Raw genomic sequence first — 20,961 nt, forward strand, 5'->3', positions numbered from 1 at the left:
TACCAACTTCACTTACTTGAACTCCATTGTTCGAGAGCTACATTGTTTTGACATCCTGGATAAAATGCACTAACTGTGTATGTTAGGGAATCAGCAGAAAAATAATTATGCTCGATCATAATTCTGTTTCTGAGAATTAAATCTTTTTTTATATTATGTATGATTACCTCACTTTATTTTCCTTTTTATTTTTACTTTACTTTACCTATTGTCGGAACCTATGAGTTATAATAATGTTTCATATGTTAATAACGCATAAAGGTTCAACTGGTATTTGATTTATAATATGTGAATCAAATTAATGTTCAGACAGATAGAAGAAATAATTCGCGGAGAAATTTTTCCTGTGAAATAAATTTCTCCCTAATCTACTTTCGGCTGAGAATGACCTATTCCACTTCTGCGGAAAAATATCTCTTATATGTATGTACTACTTTTTCCTTATATACTATGTGTCTCTTAGAAGGGACGACGACTTTATTGTGTAATTTGCAATACATATTCTTATAAGGAAATCCATCTTGAAGTGAACCTTCAGCTGAAACCAAGAGTAACCTTCGGGTTCTCGCTGGATTACAAACGTGTTCGTAAGGACCCTATTTTGTTATGGGGGTCATTCTATGCAACAGAAGTCTTTTCTATATCCGAACTATATGGCCAATCCCGTTCATAACCTTGGGCATCTGCGCGCTCGGTAGTGCTACGGCACAGAGATATGTGAGCAATTAAGTAGATACAAATGTCACACGGGATTTATATACYTCTGACATGGCGTCACAGACAGGATACTCAGTTTTGCATAAGAATTGTGGTTCGCGACACTATTAGTTTTTCAAATACTCTTTCATTTCGGATCGGCGAGAATTAACCCTTTCCAGGGAATTTTCACTAACAAATTTTTCATACGGTTTTATTGCACCGTGTGGGAAAATTTCTCATTGGTCAATTTAGGTCGACAGAGGATTTTTCTTAGTTGCATAATACTTTTGTGCTACCTAGGATTAAGATCTAGCCTAATACCTCTAAAATTCACAGATTTACAATTGCAAAATCTTCTCAACTACTTGCAAATATTATCAGGCACTACTGTTCAATTTACCAACATGTACTCAGCTTCCAATTCAACCGAATCTTCTCAATCATCAAGAACTTCTTCGTAGCCTTGTTAGGGCTATAACCAATACTAATGAAACTTTGAAGTTGATTCATCAGGATCTCGCTGTTAAGCGTCTTGACCCTGAGAAAATCAGAAAGACGGTTAAGGAAAGTGTTGTCCCTGCTATTCATTTTTTGCGGGACGAAGATGGACAATGTAGTCCTATGGTGTTCATTCGCTACTTAAGTGAGCTTAGAAGTGCTCTAAAGGACTATGGTTATGAGCAGGTCTGTGCTAACTTTGCAGAACAGAAATATGACTCCGTCTCTGACGAAGAGGAGTTATTCACGAACGAGACTTTGAAACAAACAAACGATGGCTCTGTTTATGTTATGTTGAGAGATTACTATAGGAAATCTCACGGCAAGTATCCATCCGCAGCAAAGATGTTGAATCTTTTACGTGACCGACACTCGACTATTAAGCATAGCAAGCAGTCTTATCTTAAGGCCCTTGCAAAACTTCGGTATGAAGATTATACCAAACCCTTTTTGGACTACTTTAATCTAATCGATGACTTTATTAATGCTATTAAGAGCGACGGTTACAAAGTCGATGATGATGATATCCTAGAGGCATTGAAACCAGGTGTTGTTAAGTTGTGCGAGAACGATCGAAACGAACTCAATCAAGTTACTACACTAACTGAATTTAAGGAGTGGATCATTAAGGAGGTCAAGATCCAACGTGTCCCTAACAGGGAGGAGGTTCAGATCCCAAAATACTTATTGAAGGGTCTTTACCATTCTCAGACCGACTCTAGCGGCACACACAACAAACAAAAGCAATATTCTTCGAAGCACGGTCAATCTAAAGGGCAGAGTCAATCGAAGAAGGACTCACCCGAGAAGAAAAATGTTCACAACTTCAACTTGAATAATCACAACGTCATATCTGATCTTGAATTATTGGGAGGTGTTCCGATGTCAGGTAAGAACTTACCGAGTTTCGTCTAATCTTATACTTATTGATGRAGGAGCGGGAATTAGTCTTACCGGGCACAAGGAATGGTTACATGATTTTGTACCACTTACAGAATCCGACAATATTCAATCAATAGCCTACGATCATTCAACGAAAAATCTAGAGGGTCTAGGCAGGTTGATCTTGAATTATACTGGAAATTTACTCTCAGTTGATGCTTATTATTACGAGGGTGCCCMAACTATTCTTTCAGAAGACGATATAAACAAATGTCCAGAGTGCAGTACTCAAATCTATCATCATGACTTCGGAACTACTTCTCAAAGTTATTCGAAGGTTCTAAATGTTGGTGAAGAGTGCATACAGCTTATTCAAATCGACAAGCTATGGTATATTCCTGGCGACTACAACCAATTCATTGTTGGCGGTGGTCAAATGGCAATCAATAATTTACATTTAAAACTAGGACATGCCAATACAAAGCTGATTCGAGACTCTATCTCTCACGGAACGATCTCTGTTTCCAAGGAGGAGAAAAATGAGCTAAAGCACACAGCGGATCATGGTTGCGCAAGATGCTTACGGGCAAAAGCGAGACGTGCTGATGCAGTCGAATATTCTCGTGATTATTATTTGCGCCCAGTACCGTTTTGATATGGTTTATACAGATGTTTGTGTTGTCAATCTGCACGCTAAGAAAGGCGACCAAGGTTACTTTGTTACTTTCAAGGACCAGTTTACGAAGTTCACTACAATTTACTTCCTGGCTCATAAGAATGATGTTACCGCGGCGGTCGCCAAATACTTGGATTGGGTGGAAAATCAGTTCAGCGAACAAGGGTACAGAGTGCACAAACTCTATTCTGATAAGGGCACTGAATACCTGAACGCTGCAATGAAGACACTTCTTGAGCGAAAAGGTGTGGAACATCATACGACCTCAGGATACATGTCGGCATCCAACGGTGTTGCAGAACGGTTGAATTTGACAATAATGAATGACACTCGTGCTATGTTACAGGCTGGAAAAGTTCCTAACGCATTTTGGAAAGAGGCAGCGTCATATTCTATCTTTATACGCAACCACCTCTACCAGAAGAGCATTGACACTAGTCCAGTAATGGCACTGGGAGTGAAGACTCCATTGAAGGCAAAGGATATACATGTTTTTGGCGAATATTGCGTTGTTACTCAAMCYCCGGATTACTTACCCAAGCTTCACACTAGAGGTAATGAAGGAATATATTTAGGATTTGATCCAAACACTTTTGGCTCTCATGTCTTTGTTCCAAACACTCCGGGAGATTTGCGATTTGGCAGTCATGTTTATTCAAGGAGCGTGAGTTTTCTCAAGACGCCCATGTTGTATGTGGATTACTGCTTGAATCATCGAACTTTGAATGATGACCCTCTTATGGAACTTTATGATCCGCGTTTTCAAATATTTGCCGATCTAGAGTCAGAGGAAGCACCATTAAGTTGCGACGAAGCAGCATTGCTTGCTGACGATCAGGTTGAAAATGATTTAACATTGTCACCCGCTGTCGAAAGGACGTCGCGTATCGATTCAAGTATCGACACGAGACCTGCTACCCCTTGAAGATGAGTTGATAGACACTCGCCCTAAAGAAAATATTTCAAAGGCTGGAGCGCTCACTACGTCTTCCCTTGCTAAAGAGGAAATAGAAGCAGAACCTCCTAAGGTTACAGACGATACCATTGTCATTGATACCTCACCTGGAGATACTCAGTCTTTCCACGAGTCGACGGATCATCCTGGAAATTTAAGTACGGATGAGTCTGACAACGACCCGGACTGGACCCCTGACAACGTCAGTATGCAAGACTCTTCTTCCGAGCCTGAGGATTACTCAGATGACGACTCACGTGAGCTGTCTGATGATGAACCTCAGACTAACCAGGCCCCAGACGAAAGAAAGGATGTAGAAGGTACTTCTCTTTTCGACCTGGATCCAGAAGATCATTCGACTTCCGGAATACACTACAAGAAACTTCCACCCGAGGTAAGGGTCGAGGCGAAGAATCCCGGAAAGTCGCTCGTTAGCCAAAATGCTGGTAGGGCTAAGCATCCAAAGCGTTCTCGGAAAAGACGCGAGGGTGCACAGAGCGACAAGTTGAATAAATCAAATGGTCGCTCTACTAAAGGTGGTAACACTTCTACCAATGGTAGAGCAAATTTTAAACCAACTGTTGTTTCCACTGCAAAGGAGTCAGGGGACTCTTTGCAAACTTTAAATCCATCGGATAGCTTCGGTAAGCATGTGAAAGTTGGAGTTTCTGATACATGCAAGTTAGATGCATGGACTGAAGACAATCAGAAGCCGAAGGGTGCAGATCCTGTTAAGGCAGGGATCGAACAACGAAAGCATACGGAGCATTCAGTCGCACGCACTATAACATCAGACGACAAGAGCGCTGGCAGTCAGCTGATGCCAAACTCTTCAATCAAGCAAGCCAAACACGGAGATAAATCACCTCAAGATTACCCACATCCTCCAAGACTCGATTCCGGAAAAACGAGCAGTGAGACGTCTTCTTCCGTGGCTGGTAAAAAGTCTGAAGTTACATCTTCTAAAGGGAATAGCTTACCATCGTGGCAAGGTCGTAATATGCGTTCATTGAATCGACCATTAACTAGAAAACGTCAATTTCATGATGATGGCGATCTGGACCGATATGACAGCACGGTGCCACCGATCGGCACAGGTAGATCTAGGCTGAAAGCAAAAGGCCGCTGGCGTTATGCGGTTAAACACAAGAAGCTCAAGGTCACCCAAGTGTTGCTAAAGTGATGTTCACCTGGCAGTTACACCAAGTAGCTACAAGAAGGCGATAAGCAGTAATGATGGAGCTGCAAAGTGGAAAGCAGCAATTGCTGATGAGTTTAACTCTCAATCGGAAACATTGCACCTGGGATCCCAAACCTATTATTACAGATGATCCTAGAATTTTGAGCCGGACGGTCTCCACAGGTTGGGTCTTCAACATCAAGTCAGATGGTCGGTTCAAAGCGAGACTCGTTGCTCACGGCGACCACCAGAAGGAGTCAACATACACCTTGACTTTTTCCCCGACACTTCGACCTGAGATCATGAGGAGCATTCTTGCTCTTATTGCTACACAACACTGGTTCATGGCACAGTTTGATGTTAAAACGGCTTATCTTAATAGTCCAATTGATACCGAATTGTACATCTATCAGCCACAGGGCTATCATAGTTCTGTCAAACCTTCCGATGTATCAACCGGTAAGAGGGTGGTGTACAGGCTTAACAAAGCCTTATATGGTCTCAAGCAATCTGGAAAATTATGGCACGAGACAATCAAGGCATATTTGGCTAAGATTGGATTTGAATATTCGAGCCCATTTCCTTCCACATACATTCATAAAGATGTCAAGGGAAAAACAGATTGCGTGGTTGGTCTATTTGTGGATGATATTATTATAGGTGCATCGACCAAATCTATTCTTGAGAAGGTCACTAAGCACTTACAGAAAGCTTATGAATTAAAGATCATCGAACAAGATCCAAAGACATAATGTTCAAAGATTTTTAGGTATAGATCTTAAGGTGGAGAGACTTAAAAATGGTCGTGTTGGAAGAATTAGTTTATGTCAGTCCTCTTACATTGAAGAGTTTGTTGAGAAACTGAAGATTGAGATGACACGAAAATGCGCTACACCGTTGAGTCCTAACTTTTATTTTGATATGGATCAACACCCGTTGAAATTAACTCAAGAGGAATTGGATAAAAGAGTTACGGATTATAGACGCAAGATTGGTTGTTTACTTTATGTCTCTACTATGAACTCGACCAGACATTGCTTATGCAGTTGATTATTTAGCAAGATTCTCTACTTATCCACATGATTTAGTAAGAGAAACAGGTGATTCACACAATTCGATATCTCTATTTTTCGAGATTCAGGACAATTGTTTATCAGAACACTGACGCCGATAAGCTTAATCATCTAATTTGCTATTCGGATAGTGACTATGCGCAAGATCCAATTACTCGTCAATCGATGAATGGTTATTTTATCATGTTTGCTAATGCGCCAGTTCATTGGAGAAGTCACTACACTCCACTGGTGTSCAAGTCTTCTACCGAAGCTGAATTACAATCCATCAATTTCTTAACTGATGAGTTAGAATGGTTCCATCCTTTGATGAAATTTATTTCTGCTTATCAAGGAAAGGTTCATTGTCCTGAGTTACTAGTCGACAACAAGTCTGCCATAGATACAATAGTCTTCGGTAATTTTTCGCCGAAGGCAAAGCCATATGCAGTCAGGCTTAAATGTCTTGAAGAGAGATTTAATCGAAAGAAGTTTGTCATCAGGCATGTTGGCACAGAAAACCAATTAGCTGATTTGCTTACTAAACCAWTAACTATCAAGGTCATGGATAAACTAAGGCACATGCTTATTCAGATGTTACAAATCAAGGGAGCGTGTCGGAACCTATGAGTTATAATAATGTTTCATATGTTAATAACGCATAAAGGTTCAACTGGTATTTGATTTATAATATGTGAATCAAATTAATGTTCAGACAGATAGAAGAAATAATTCGCGGAGAAATTTTTCCTGTGAAATAAATTTCTCCCTAATCTACTTTCGGCTGAGAATGACCTATTCCACTTCTGCGGAAAAATATCTCTTATATGTATGTACTACTTTTTCCTTATATACTATGTGTCTCTTAGAAGGGACGACGACTTTATTGTGTAATTTGCAATACATATTCTTATAAGGAAATCCATCTTGAAGTGAACCTTCAGCTGAAACCAAGAGTAACCTTCGGGTTCTCGCTGGATTACAAACGTGTTCGTAAGGACCCTATTTTGTTATGGGGGTCATTCTATGCAACAGAAGTCTTTTCTATATCCGAACTATATGGCCAATCCCGTTCATAACCTTGGGCATCTGCGCGCTCGGTAGTGCTACGGCACAGAGATATGTGAGCAATTAAGTAGATACAAATGTCACACGGGATTTATATACTCTGACACCTATTTTTATATAACTTGTTTCTTCTACGAAGGGACGAGACCCGATAGCTTATTTTGCAATACAACTAGTTCGACTCCACTTTGATGGTAACAGAGTAAAGGAAGTAAATTCATTTTCTTCTATGGTGACACATACACAATTGTTAGAATGTTAAAGGCATTAACATTATCACACATTCCACTTGGTACATTTATATCCACCCACTTAGATAACAGACCTTACAATTATCAGAACCTCCCCAACTGCTAGGTTCTTATCAGTTCTATTAAAGAAAAAGTTTGATAGCTAAAGCCCGGGAGTAACTCATAAAGTTTCTCTTCTAACTGTATTGAAAATAATGATTTCAGGTGGGCCAGGCTTTTTAACTATATAGCTAAGTATTCAATGCAAACTGAAATATCATAAAATGAAAAAGAACAAAGTGGAATATAATGGAAAAGAAGAAAAAACAAGAAATAATTAATAGGGAATATTAAAAGGGCTTTTATCGGAACTTACACAGGGATGCTTTTGTGGAAAAGACAGATGATGGCAATTCGTGTAGTATTGAAAGTAATCCTGTCTAATCCTTTTTGATATAGAAAAAAATAAGAAATTAAAACTATTTAGCGGTACTTTAACGAGGATAGTTTAAATTTAAGAACCTTTTCTGAGTGAAGAATTAACAACTTGACTAAGTAGTTACAGCAAGTTGCTTGCATTGTATTGGACAAACACACTTTCCAAGAACTAAAATACATGCTTTTTCTTCAGTGAAACAGGACTACTAAGCGAATCTGAAAAATGGTTTCTTACAGTACATATAGCAATAATAAACTGCTGATTCGAGATACAAGTAATATGCAAACTTATTTTTATAAGAAACTACGGAAGCAAGTTGAGGAACCATCATATGGGAGAAAAAGACTTCAAGAGTACTACATAATGACATTGAAATACGAGAAGAAAATTTTATGTAAGTAAACATGTTATAATAAATATTAAACTTTATGTTTGTAGAAATTGATGTTGTAATATTTTAGTTAATTGATTTAAGCGTGACGCCGATTACTTTATGAAGTTTGTGTAATAACTAGTATTGTGTATTTTTAAGGCTAAAGAGAAGAAAATTATAAAAGTAGAAAGAACTAAGTAAGAAGGTAAAATGAACGGGATAAAAAAGGGGAAATGCACATGCTTAAATACCTTTAATATTAATGATAGAGTTTTTTTTGGGCATAAACAAGGCAGAGCAGCTTTATGTAGACGCAACTATCGATGCATCTATTACAGATATTCTAATATTCGGAAGTAATTCCTAACATAAGTTCAGAGAACAAATTTATGATCTCAAGTAAACCTGATTTTTCCTGAAAAATTTTCAAGTCAAATAAGCAATTCAATTTTAAAAATCAGTTGAAACAAGAGGAACAAGAGTACAAGAACACGAATGATAAAGATGAAGAAGTAATAAAAGCATTTAAAGGAGTATTCGACATGCAAGACTATCTGATGTAAAGAAATATCTGCTAGTAATTTAGAGTATATTTAGACAGTTCTACCAAGATAACCAACTGTGCTTGAAAAAATATCGGTAACAATCTATGGTTTAAATTGTAACATAAAGTGGAAACAGGACTACTTCTGTTTGGGAAGAAAGTAAAAAGGTAAAAATTATGGATCAGCTGAGTCTTTCGCTCTATATTGCGACAAAGAAAAACCAAAAAGCACCGCAGTCTGCTGATTGATATTAAAGAAAACCCAAATGTGATGAATTTAAAATTAAGTTATATTAGTTATATATAGGTCAACTCAGCTTGAAACAGACAAAACAACTTTGAGCTCGAATTTTGTTACCCAGTGCTCCCAAAAATTAGGAAAGCCAAACAAAGCAACCAATTTAGGGGCCGTATTTATGTCCCAAATAACACAAAATAGTGGTTATCGTTAATAATAAGGGTTCATAAATTAACGGAAATTTCTTTCATTTGTTAGAGCCAATAAAGGGAAAAGATTGCTCTCAGTTATTTACAAACAAAGTACCAATACGCAATGCAAACATGCAGGAAAAGCTTCATGTTCGATCTTGCAATGGGTCCAATCAGGGTTCGCGAAAACAAGAGGTCAGAACTATAGCAACGGCGACCGATTCAAACTTTTTTTATCTACAACCATGCTGGTTGGTATAAAAAAAATACATGTAAAATCAGAGTAGATGTTGGTGAAGCAGGTCGTTTGACATATCGGGATTTACCGGCTTTACCGTACAATCACCAAATTTTTTTTTTTTTTTTTTTTTTTTGGTCTCGGAAGGCAGGGTAAGCTTATTGTTCGCTAGGCAGCGGTCCTACTACTTGCTCATTTTCAAAACAGGGCAAACTTTTTAATATGGAGAAGAGGAAATTAATTGGACTTGGCGACCAAAAAACAAAAAAACATTTATATTTAACTTCATTTTTTACAACCTCAAGGTCTACTTACGTTTTTCTGGACAAAAGAACTTTTGTACTTGGTTTTGGGCAGAACGAGACTCTGTTAATTAACACTTCTTGAGACCATTTTGCCTCACTTGTCACTATACCCACAAGCTTTTGCCCTTGCTGGAGAACGAAAATAAAGCTACTTTGATTATAGGAGACAGCATATATATTTGAACCTCTCGTTGATACTTTGAATTCTAATATCACGGTTTGATAATACCAGAGAAAAATCAGGGGAAAATATTGGATCTTGCAACATTTTATCAACTATCAACACTGACAATATATTGTTGATTTCCATCAATCATCTTTAAATAGGGTACGAAACATCTATATTTATCAATAACAATGACTTTAAGTAAAAAAGAGGTGAAGATCATTAGTCTTATGACCTTGGACACAGTCTTCTTCCTATTGGAAGTAATTATTGGTTATTTGGTGAACTCTTTGGCTTTAATTGCAGACTCTTTCCACATGCTAAACGATATTATTTCGTTGTCTGTTGCTCTTTGGGCAGTCAATGTTGCCAAGAACAGAGTTGCAGATGCAAAGTTCACATATGGATGGCTTCGGGCTGAAATTTTGGGAGCCTTGGTGAACGGTGTGTTTCTAGTTGCACTTTGCTTCACTATCTTTATCGAGGCTATTCAAAGATTCATCCAACCTCCTGTCATTACAAATCCTAAGCTTATTCTATTCGTTGGTACTCTAGGACTTATTTCAAACATTGTGGGACTCTTTTTGTTTCATGATACTGAAAATTCTCATGACAGTAGTCATGAAGAGGGACATCACCATGCGGCTGATTTGGAGGCAAACATTGTCCACGATGGCAACGAAAGAGCACATTTACAGCAACGCGTTGCTTCTTCAGGAATGGCTTCCTCGTCTACAACATCTCTGCTATCCCAGAATTACAAGCCGGGCAAATTTCTTGGGGAGGCTGGTGACGATTCCGATATCGACAGCATTCTTCCGGCAGCTGTGGTGAAGAAATTGGGCAACTATGGTGCTACAGTCAACAGTTTGGCTACACAGACTCAGTCCGGTGCTGATAGTTCAGCACAGGCCAATGGTGAATCAAACGGTTCACTCAGAGCAAATATTGAGAATAGACTTCACAAACAGAACGAGAAACGGAGGAAACCAAGATCATTGAACATGCATGGTGTGTTCCTTCACGTTTTTGGGGACTGCTTGGGAAACATTGGTGTTATGGCAACTGCTCTTTTAATCTGGAAAACCGATTACAGTTGGAGATTTTACTTTGACCCTGCAGTGTCGCTGGTTATTACCTTCATTATTTTCTCTACGGCTGTTCCTTTATGCAAGTCATCATCTCGTATTCTTCTTCAGGGTTCTCCAGTCAGTGTTGACTCAGACGAAGTGAAGAATTCCATCCTGTGTATCCCAGAGGTTATTTCTGTTCACGACTTCCACATTTGGAACCTAACTGAAGCTTACCTGATTGCTACTATGCACGTTGATCTTAACTGTTCTCCAGAACGATTCTTGACTATTGCAGCAAACATTAAGTCTCATCTACACAACTTTGGAATCCACAATGCTACAATTCAACCAGAGTTTTCTAACTATTACGCAAGAGAACACATGCTCCCAAAGAGATACTCATCTTCTCAGAATCTTCCTGCTCAGGCGATGACGAGTGATTCTGTTTACAATGCAACAGGTAATGGCTCTTCAGAGAATCTTATTCATCCAGGTAGTCATGATTCGTCCAAGCATTCAGCCACTGAGGGTAATGAATCTATAAACGATCTACACTGTATGGTGGATGCCTGTGCTAACTGTACCACTTCAGACTGCATAAATTAGAGGAAATATATTGACAATAACAATTGTTTCCGGATATTGATTAGCATTTTTCTGACGAAATCTATATTCGATAATTGATGTATGATTTGATATACATACATATTTTTTTTTGCTACCACTACGACAACCTTGTTTGGCGATATGTAACGTAGGTATTTAAAACAAAAGAACACTCAATTCATGACACATCACAATAGTAGTATATATATAAGCATGATTCAATGTATGTCCTTGATTTGAAGTCGGTTGTGTGTAACGTGGTGGATTACATTTTATCAGAAGTAAGACCGAGTTTTCGCGCGCTTTTTTTTTTCAGTCTGGAATTTTTTTGGTCATTAGATTCTTGTCAAGGCTTAGATCAAAATAGTATTCGAATCATATGCTTGTTCTTAATAAAATATTACCTGACTTAGCAATTAGAGCAAGGTTTCTTAGTTTTTAGATGTAAGAATATCACAGCACAATGATATTTGGAAGAGGAGAGCGGAAGGTACCAATTTTCGTAATTCTTGCTTGTCTTGTGTCCCTGTACATTTTGATAAATTTTAGAATCATTCCGGAAACCACACTAGAGAAGGAAAGCAAAGATGGAAACTCTTCTAGAATTGCCCATTTAAAAAGACAGATTATCATTCAAGAGCATAGAAACAGTTTACCGGATAAGTCATTGTATGAGGAAGAGAAGGAGGTACTAAATGATGGTGGAACCATAATTTATCACAAACGTTATCTTGATGAAACGATGAATCAAAGAGAAAATGCAACAATAATGACTCTAGTCAAGAGTGCTGAGCTTTACAACTTGTTACCTACAATTAGAAACTTTGAAGATAGGTTCAACAAGAACTTCCACTATGATTGGGTGTTCATCAATAACGAGAAATTCACCGAAAGCTTTCAAGCCCAGGTCAAAAACATTTGCTCCGGTAGTGTAACATTCATTCAGCTTCCTGAGTCTATGTGGTCATATCCGGAGTTTATAGATCAAAAAGCTGCCACAATAACACGACATCAGATGCGTAGACGAGGTATCAAATACGGTGGAAGTATTGCTTACAGACATATGTGCCGATTCTTTAGTGGATTGTTTTATCAGCTGGAAGAGTTAAAAAAATACAAGTATTACTGGAGGATAGAACCTGATGTTGAATTCAGATGCTCTATAAATTATGATCCATTTAAAGCCATGCGATTGGAAAACAAGGTGTACGGGTTCACTCTGGCACCTTTAGAGCTTCACACAACGATTCCAACACTTTGGAAAAATACCCTTGAGTACATGAAGAAATACCCTAAAAGAATAGCCAAGGACAATAACTTTATGTTCTTGACAGATGATGGTGGTAAAACATTTAATATGTGTCATTTTTGGTCAAACTTTGAGATCGGAGACCTTGATTTTTTCAGGAGTGATGCGTACACACATTTCTTCAACTATTTAGATCATAAAGGAGGAATTTACTATGAGCGTTGGGGTGATGCTCCTATACACACATTGGCTGTATCGATACTTCTTCCTCATAACAAACTAAAATTTTTCTCGAATACAGGATACTTCCATTCCCCTAATCTTCAATGCGATGGAAGTCCCAGGATGATACGAGATAACGAATGCATTTGCTCATTGAAGGAAGATTCGGCATGGGATGACCAAAGTTGTATACCTAAGCTGTTTGATATACATAAGGATTGGGAAAGACCATTTTATGCTCCAAAGAACAAATACATACCAATTCACGATAAGCGATTGCGGATGATTGAGCAAAAAAGGCAGGAGTTACAGAAAGGGGGATTATCAAAGGAAGAAATAGAAAAGAAATTGAATGAAGAACTTCAGAGGGCACCTACGGAGGAGGATATGGTTAACGAAGAGGTTGAAAAGACCAAGAAGGCTAAGATAATCTCTTTGAAAAAGAAGAAAGAGGAACGGCTGAAGCAGATGATGAAGATGAAGGAAGAGCAAGAGAAGAAGGGGGACAATAAAGGGTGAGAAGATAACATCATACATTAAAAAAACAATTCATTCGCTTTTAATTCACATATTTTGACTATCATGCTTTTTTGTTTATGTATGCACATATACGAGCCAATCTCTACTTGAATATTTAAATAGGTATTTCGAATTAATTACTTAATAATACAGACATAATGATATTGTTCACTTTTATTACCACTCCAGTACAGAAGCCCATTTTACATTTTGACTTTTCTTGCGACCGGCCATTGGACTACGGATCGCAGAATTGTGCGAATTGTGAAGCAACGATCTATGCGGACTTTTGATCTTGGACCTAAGCTTTGAAATGAGCGGAGATCTATTTTCCTTATCCACTTCTATACTTTGTAGTTTTGGCTCGGGACTAGATTTAACAGGTGTGCTGAATTTAACAACATTCTCTCTGACAAAGTTTAATTTTTCATTGGCCGTGTAAAAGCCTACATGTTTCGCGTGATGACCATGAAGTGAAACGCTCTCCTTTAAAGGTGCTTTCATAGATGTAGTATTGCTGTGATGATCTTTCTGGACTTCTAGGCTTGCCTTTGCAAGCAGAGCTCGCACTATTGCTGCTTTCTTTATTCCCCCAATTGCAGGCCCCGTAGTTGGTATAGTAACTAGTTCAGTTGTCTTCTCTGGAAGGGGAATTCCAGATGAATTCTGTGAATTTATCTCAGTTGCATACTTAGTGGCATCATCTAAGTTTCCATCGGAAGATTCAACTATAAGATTTAAAAGATTCTCTCTGACCTTTATACTCGGTTTAGATGGCTTTCTGAATGTCCTATGAACGGGTGTACACACTCTTCCGGGGGATCTTTTAGATGAAACCTGTCGTTCAAGTCTATAATAACTGTCATCTGCATAAATTTCGGGAGGCTCAAGCTCATTGAGATGTGCCTGTGCTCCTATATCAAACAATGGCTCCTCATCTGTATCAAAACTGATATCTGATGTTATTTTTTTTGGCGCTCTTAGGACTTCCTCTTCCAATTCTCCTTTCTTGTATACAGGTTGTCGCTGGTGCTTTATTGCACTTCTGCTCTTTCTCTTTCTTAGCTCTTGCTCCTTCTTGCTTTCACTATTGGATACATGCCTTTGTTCATGATGACCTTGGCGTTGCTTCCTGAGCTCATGCGTTGACATAGACATGCTAGTAGGAACATTTTCATTTTCAAAACTGAATTCAAGATCATCCAGCTCGTTCCTTTCGTTCGGCTTATCAAATATATCATCTCCTTCAAGCTGACTGTCATCATTTGTAGAGGAACTGTTGATGATATCGGCGAAAACATCTCCAAAGTCAATCTCCGTGTGATCTTTGCTGTCTGCATAGTTATCGAACTTATTCGATCGAACCTGGATATCAAGATTATTAATTTCTTCATCATTATCATCGACTTTAATCAACCGCTGCTTCTCATCTGGAATGTCAAACATTTTCATGATGGACTTTTCATCATAACAATTCACGGTAGTCTTTTCAACACTATTAAAGTCAAGCTTTGGCTTCCTGCTATATCCACCGTTACTTTCCGCACTTGTAAATTCCGTTTCCATTGAGCTCTGAAGCGCAAAATTCATAAGATATTGATCAAAATTAAATCCAGACGTATTGTCACTTAAGCGCTGCTTCTTGGCGTCAAAAGGGGTGTCCTGTGGAAGTTGAATTATGTCATCGAGCTTGATGTTTCCGGACTCGAAGTCATCCAAAAGACTAAATGTTCTTGCTTTCTGTGCTTTTTGATTCAAGGGAGCTTTTATCGAGGAGTTCCGCTTCTCCCTTATTGCATTATTATTACCCATTTTAAATGTACACTTACGATATAGAGTCAAAAAGTTTTTTCACTATATCTTTTGTAAACTCTAGTTCTTCCGTTTGCACTCTTCGACTTTAAGATAGACAACTCGCCCGCTACCGTCTGAAACAGTGATTTGATGAAGAGAATGTAAACACTGAAACACAGCTTTCAGATAAGAAGTCAAAAAGATAGATGTGTTTCTTGATATCCTTCAGGTCACAGGACAAATGGGCAGTGTTGTGAAAAGAAAAAATAATAATAACCGGTATTATTTTTTTTTCTCTAGGCGTCTATAGATTTGGTCCAATGTTTTCAATTTGTTATGTTTATGTTTCACCCAAAGCAGAATTGTCACTAACAATAAACAACACTTTTTTTTTTCGAATCACTTCGATAAAAAGGAGGGATTTCCGCATTAGGATGATGGACAGAAGGGATTTTTTTCTTGTCAATTATTTCCTTCTCTCTTGTAGAAGTTGTGCACATATATATATATAAGAAAAATATTTAAGATATTATAGACAGTTTAATCGCAAAAAATAAGCTCTCAGATATAGAACATCAACATCCTATCTGAGCGGGAAACAATCTACCAGCAATTTTAGTGGTTAAAGTTTAAGCGCCAAAGTTTACATTTATCAACCAATATTTAGTGGTAATATCAATCAAAATGGATCAAAAGACAACAGAGATGCAAAGTCAATCTGTAAATATTTTGGAAAGGGAGACTAAGAAGCAAAATACTTCCATGGATCAGCAAAGCCATACTCAAAAGAAAGAAATTCCTGAAGAACTCAAGCTTTATGCACATCTCAAGACGTACCCAATAGCAAATTCATGGATACGTATTGCTCATTGGGTTTCTATGCCTAGAGTCATCAGGCCATACTTGTATCAATTGGCATTCTCGGGCCCTGTCAAGGAATATACAATAATGGTCGATAATTTTGTTGATGAACAGGTTTTAGGTTCGCTTGATAGTGCGGTTCCCCAAGTGAAGACTTTGAGAATGAGAGATATCAGAGACTTTTTGACGGGACCTTTTACTAGGACTTATGAATTGACAAGAGGAATTCTGAGTAATTCTTTATCTACAACTGATAGAATGGCACTAGAACCGGCTAGATTAAGAATACACGAGACAAGGACTAGTTTAAGAAATCGCGTTAATGAGATGTCTTCTAGAACTCGCCCTGTTGTTCTTTCAAGAGTGAATCCGGTGGTTAAACCACTAAACAAAGATCTGGCCAAATATATCAACCAGATGGATCCAAAAAATCCAATCGACAACAAAATCTTGGAGGATCAGGACAATGAGCTTGTTAACACAGTGAAGATTATGAATGAGGGTTTGGATAGAACAAGATCAATTGCTTCCACACGTTTAGACCAGCTAAGAATCATTCCTGCAAATGCCTCTAAAAGAATTTCTGAGGTTTACCATGAAAGTCAAGCAAAAAGGGGTGATCAAAACAATAGTAGGGTTATTATGCTAATTGCTTCACTGGATACTGTTCGGGCTTTAGCAAATGATGGATACAAGTTTTTAAGATCAGGCATATCTGAGACCACAGGTTCAACAAATACCATTTTGGACAATGATGTTCCTCCAGAATTGTAAAATACCGTACAAAAGGTTTATCCAGGGAATTTTCGGCATGAACGAATTCTGAATTCTCAAAAACTCACATACCTAAACACACTTTTATTTTTAAAAACAAATTTGCACTTACAGAACACAACTTACATGTGCCATTTACTACAAACACAAACACAACACAAACATGAATACATACACATTCTTATTCTTTTCCCATACATAATAAATAAGAACAATTTAAATAGCAACTAGTGTATAAACTGTAACAAAGAGGAAGAGTCACACAATTTAGCAAATTTCACTTTTTGTTTGCTTTCTATTTTACTTGCTCAGTATACTTCAGAATTTCGACCTGCAAAGCTTTGACCCTTTGATGTAGTTGATCAATATCTTGATTGAATTTATCCTGTCTTTCAAATAAAGTTCGCTTCCAACTTTTGAATCTTTGATTCTCCTTTTTAACATCTGCGGTGAACTTTTGTTTAACAAACTGTTCCATATCCATGTAGGCTGGATTTAAAAGAACCAACTCTTTTTCTGTTTCCGTCAAGCTGATCTTATCTATAAGTTTAAGGATGGTGATTGAATCCTGCGTTTCAGTTAGTCGATTCAAACTTTCTGGCGAAATGTGCGCTTGAACATCTTTTGCCTCTCTAAGGGTGGCGGATTTCCAGCTTCTCTTCGTACGTGCCGAAGTGAGATCTGTTTCTTTATTTTCGTAATTGGCATCAATATGCAATCCTAACGATTCTAATTCTGTTTGAGCTAAAACCCTCTGAACTGTAAGACTTAATCTGAACTTCATAAAGTCGCGACGATAATTCTCATAGTACTCCTCAGTGGAAATAATTAAATCTCCCATATGTGTTCCTAAGAGAAACTCCCTGAGTTTGAGAAACTCACAGTGATTTGGATTCTCAACCTCAGCTAAACCCCATGGGTATTCTCTTCCTCTAACAAGTTTTCCATTTGAGTTCTTAAACATCCCATTTGAGTTGATGATGGTAAGTGGCATTTGCTGAATTACATTAGCCGCTTTTTTCGAGTCCTTGATGAATTGACAAATTTCGATTCCATTCTGTTTGAATGCTTGTTGTACAGTAAGCTTAAATGATGCCAATTCTTCTCTACTGAAGGCATCGGCCTTTGCAATTATTGGAATCAAGTTGACTCGCGAGGCCAAATTTCTCATTGCTTCCAAATCAAGAGTTGTAAGAGTTTTCCCAGTAGGTTTAATAAAGTATAGACAAACATGAACTTCATTATGGACAAGGTTGACTCTGTTAGGCTGATTTTCCTGATAAGCAAGACGCCTATACTGTTCATCAATATATCTCGTAATAGGATACCAGCAGTATTTATTGTTGATATAGTCGCCAAATCCGGGGGTGTCTATGACTGAACATCTCATTGTAAAGCCATTTTCAACTAAATCCATTCTGTATGGTTTTATTTTGGTTGTCTTCTTCTCAAAAGTGTCCTCCGACATTGATAAATCAACAAGTTCCTTATTTGTAAAATTGGAGGCTGGACTCTCAGTTGCTAAGGGAATTAATTCCGAGTCAAATAAAGTATTGATGAAAGAAGTTTTACCAACTCCTGACTCTCCAGCAAGCAGTATGGTAAAGGTGGCACCTTTTCTAAATGCCTGAAGCTTTTTTTGGATTGGAAGACATCCTAATCCAACGGATTCATTTTTTGTACCCTCAAGTGCTGAACCTAAATTATAGTGATATTGAAAATCCTCCGAACTCTCACCCGAATCAATTGTTCTTGCAGCAGAAAATACTGCAGTGCCAGCTGTAGCTGCTGTGGTATAAAGTCCCAGACCTGATTCTGGAATAGAAACCACAGGCTTTTCAGTAATGCCGGTCATATTAATTCCCACATTTTGAGTTTCAGAACTACCAGTTGCAACAAACCCAATTGGACTTTTGACCATTTTTTGGTTGTTCGTACTTTAAAGCTGAAATGTTTATAAAGATGCTAAAGGCAAAATACAACGGATAGAGAAAAAAAAGGAAGGACAGATAATTGAGAATATACAAAGAAATTTGAAGAAATAGCGGATAAGATATAATATATTTGTAAAGCGAGAAACAAGAGAATCAAATGACGAGGGAAAGGAAAAGTAATAAAAAGGGGGAAAAGGGTAAAAAATCCCTTCCAGCAGTTTCCTTATTGAGAATAGCGCGTAAATTGCATTAAAGTTGGATTAAGAACCGAAAGAAAATCTTAAAGGGAGTGAATAAAACAAGGAAAACAACAAAAGACTATTAATCAGAAAGTATCAAAATAAGAAAAATGCATTAATAAAAAATAACGAAAAATGGATAAAAAAGCGATGCAAATTATCTACGCAAAGCAATTAAATAAATTTACTTGGCAGAGGCGTTTCTAAATGATAAAAAGCAATTCCACAGAACACCAATAGTAGAGCTAAAAGGAACTTGAAATCTCCTTGGCATAACAAGGAAGTTGATAAATTGAACAGGAAACCAAAGACAGAAGTTGCAAACCAAGGTTGAAAGGTAAATCCTGTAGAGCTTGGATCTGACATCCTGCATTGTTCCAGATTCAATTACTATAGTTCCATATGTGAAAAAGCAGATTAGCGAAACTGGTGAAAAACATAATTGGTCTGTAAGATCCCTTTCGAGCACACCGACAATTGTAGGATCATCCGTATACATACTATTCAAGAAAGAGTACCATGCAACTTGAATAAATGCCTGTATAAATCCCCAAAGCATGAACGCAAAAAATCTTCTGAAGATAAAGCGAGTGGGAGAGAATTCAACTCTTTTAACCTGAATCTGTCTTGCTGGGTTGCCCCCTTCACCTAGTTCCACATCAACAGGAGGTGGAGATATATCTGGACTGACATCTCCGTAATCAACAAAATAATGCTCTGTGGAATCAGATAAGTTCATTGAGCGGACATATCTATTGATTTCAAGTGCGTAACCAGAAGAAGATACACTAGATGCTCTGGATCTTGAACTCTGATTGTCATCCTCATAATTATATTCATCAGTATCTCCACGCTTAATGGTATCGTCAAGATGGATCCGTCTAGAATCGGAAAAGAAGGCAGAAATACTCTGGGCCATAGTATCGGCAATGCCGAACAAAACCAAGTTTGTGGCAATTGTGGCTAATAACGAAGATCGCGTGTACAATTTATGATATTTAGTGCTCAACCTGCAGAGGAGATACACTAAAACCGAAATAATGCCAATGTTAATGAATGGGATGTTATGAATACGCACAGCACTACATCTCTCCTCTATTTTGGCCACAATAGAACTTAATTGATGCTTATTTATATGGTTATGCCTCACGTAGTTCGCTGATGTGGGCAAAGTACTGCTAATACCATCATTTCGAGAGATTTGCTCTTCATCATTTAAACGAATACTCATCTGACTGATTCTCTGGCCACTGCATGTAAAACAGAGGTCTTTGCAGCAGCATTTATTGCGATTCTGCAAAAGCAGATGTGAGTATACCTTTTTGCTACGACTTCGTTCTTACCACCTGTTCAAAATATCAAAATTGGATCCGCCCATAATATATGTGCGATAAGATTGACTCAGCCGCACGCTCGCATTAATTACATTCAGACGCGTCGATAGACTAATTAATTATTCGATCTTTAATTTTTACTCGAAACATCGGCAAGCAATTGCATTGATGCATGAATATAAGGAACAAGCTGCAAACAGATTTTCGTGGCAGAACTAAACTGGAATATTCATAGAATTGTAATATATAATAGTGCCACAAGAAATAACTGAATATTGAACAAAGAATATATTCATAAATAAAAAAGCTGCTCTTTATTAGTGTGCTCCTTGTAGGGGAATAAGAGGAAAAGCATTTATAATAGAGGTGCGAGGTGTGCATGCATTGTAACATTTGTATAGGTCACATGATTAAGCCCTACGCAGTAAAATTTTTCCCTGCCCCATATGCAGTGAGAGGGAAATTTCATAGACGTTTATTTTTTTCAGGCCTGGAAAAAATAGCGAAAAAAGTAGTCTTGAAAAAAAGGAACGTATGTAAAACAAGTAAGTTAACCCAACCTACAAAACAGTACTACTAATACTCTTGCCTAAACATTCTCTATCGTCAAGAAATATAGTTA

General features: G+C 37.8%; 6 protein-coding genes across 6 annotated transcripts; 3 read left to right on the top strand and 3 right to left on the bottom strand.

Moving 5' to 3' along the window:
- Nucleotides 1–9,925: 9,925 nt before the first annotated feature.
- On the top strand, nt 9,926–11,413 carry BRETT_002681 (uncharacterized protein; the record flags this gene model as incomplete). The annotated part of the gene is made up of 1 exon (XM_041281202.1): nt 9,926–11,413. The coding sequence occupies one exon, from the start codon at nt 9,926–9,928 to the stop codon at nt 11,411–11,413; it is 1,488 nt and encodes a 495-aa protein (XP_041138993.1).
- Nucleotides 11,414–11,876: 463 nt separating this feature from the next.
- On the top strand, nt 11,877–13,403 carry BRETT_002682 (uncharacterized protein; the record flags this gene model as incomplete). Its single annotated transcript, XM_041281203.1, has 1 exon — nt 11,877–13,403. One exon carries the CDS (start codon nt 11,877–11,879, stop codon nt 13,401–13,403), a length of 1,527 nt encoding a protein of 508 aa, XP_041138994.1.
- Nucleotides 13,404–13,580: 177 nt separating this feature from the next.
- BRETT_002683 (uncharacterized protein) lies at nt 13,581–15,215 on the bottom strand (the record flags this gene model as incomplete). Its single annotated transcript, XM_041281204.1, has 1 exon — nt 13,581–15,215. The coding sequence occupies one exon, from the start codon at nt 15,213–15,215 to the stop codon at nt 13,581–13,583; it is 1,635 nt and encodes a 544-aa protein (XP_041138995.1).
- Nucleotides 15,216–15,881: 666 nt separating this feature from the next.
- BRETT_002684 (uncharacterized protein) lies at nt 15,882–16,832 on the top strand (the record flags this gene model as incomplete). Its single annotated transcript, XM_041281205.1, has 1 exon — nt 15,882–16,832. The coding sequence occupies one exon, from the start codon at nt 15,882–15,884 to the stop codon at nt 16,830–16,832; it is 951 nt and encodes a 316-aa protein (XP_041138996.1).
- Nucleotides 16,833–17,127: 295 nt separating this feature from the next.
- Nucleotides 17,128–18,753, bottom strand: BRETT_002685 (uncharacterized protein; the record flags this gene model as incomplete). Its single annotated transcript, XM_041281206.1, has 1 exon — nt 17,128–18,753. The coding sequence occupies one exon, from the start codon at nt 18,751–18,753 to the stop codon at nt 17,128–17,130; it is 1,626 nt and encodes a 541-aa protein (XP_041138997.1).
- Nucleotides 18,754–19,189: 436 nt separating this feature from the next.
- Nucleotides 19,190–20,236, bottom strand: BRETT_002686 (uncharacterized protein; the record flags this gene model as incomplete). Its single annotated transcript, XM_041281207.1, has 1 exon — nt 19,190–20,236. One exon carries the CDS (start codon nt 20,234–20,236, stop codon nt 19,190–19,192), a length of 1,047 nt encoding a protein of 348 aa, XP_041138998.1.
- Nucleotides 20,237–20,961: the final 725 nt, after the last annotated feature.

Source organism: Brettanomyces bruxellensis, chromosome 9, assembly GCF_011074885.1.
Source record: "Brettanomyces bruxellensis chromosome 9, complete sequence".
Lineage (NCBI taxonomy): Eukaryota > Fungi > Ascomycota > Pichiomycetes > Pichiales > Pichiaceae > Brettanomyces > Brettanomyces bruxellensis.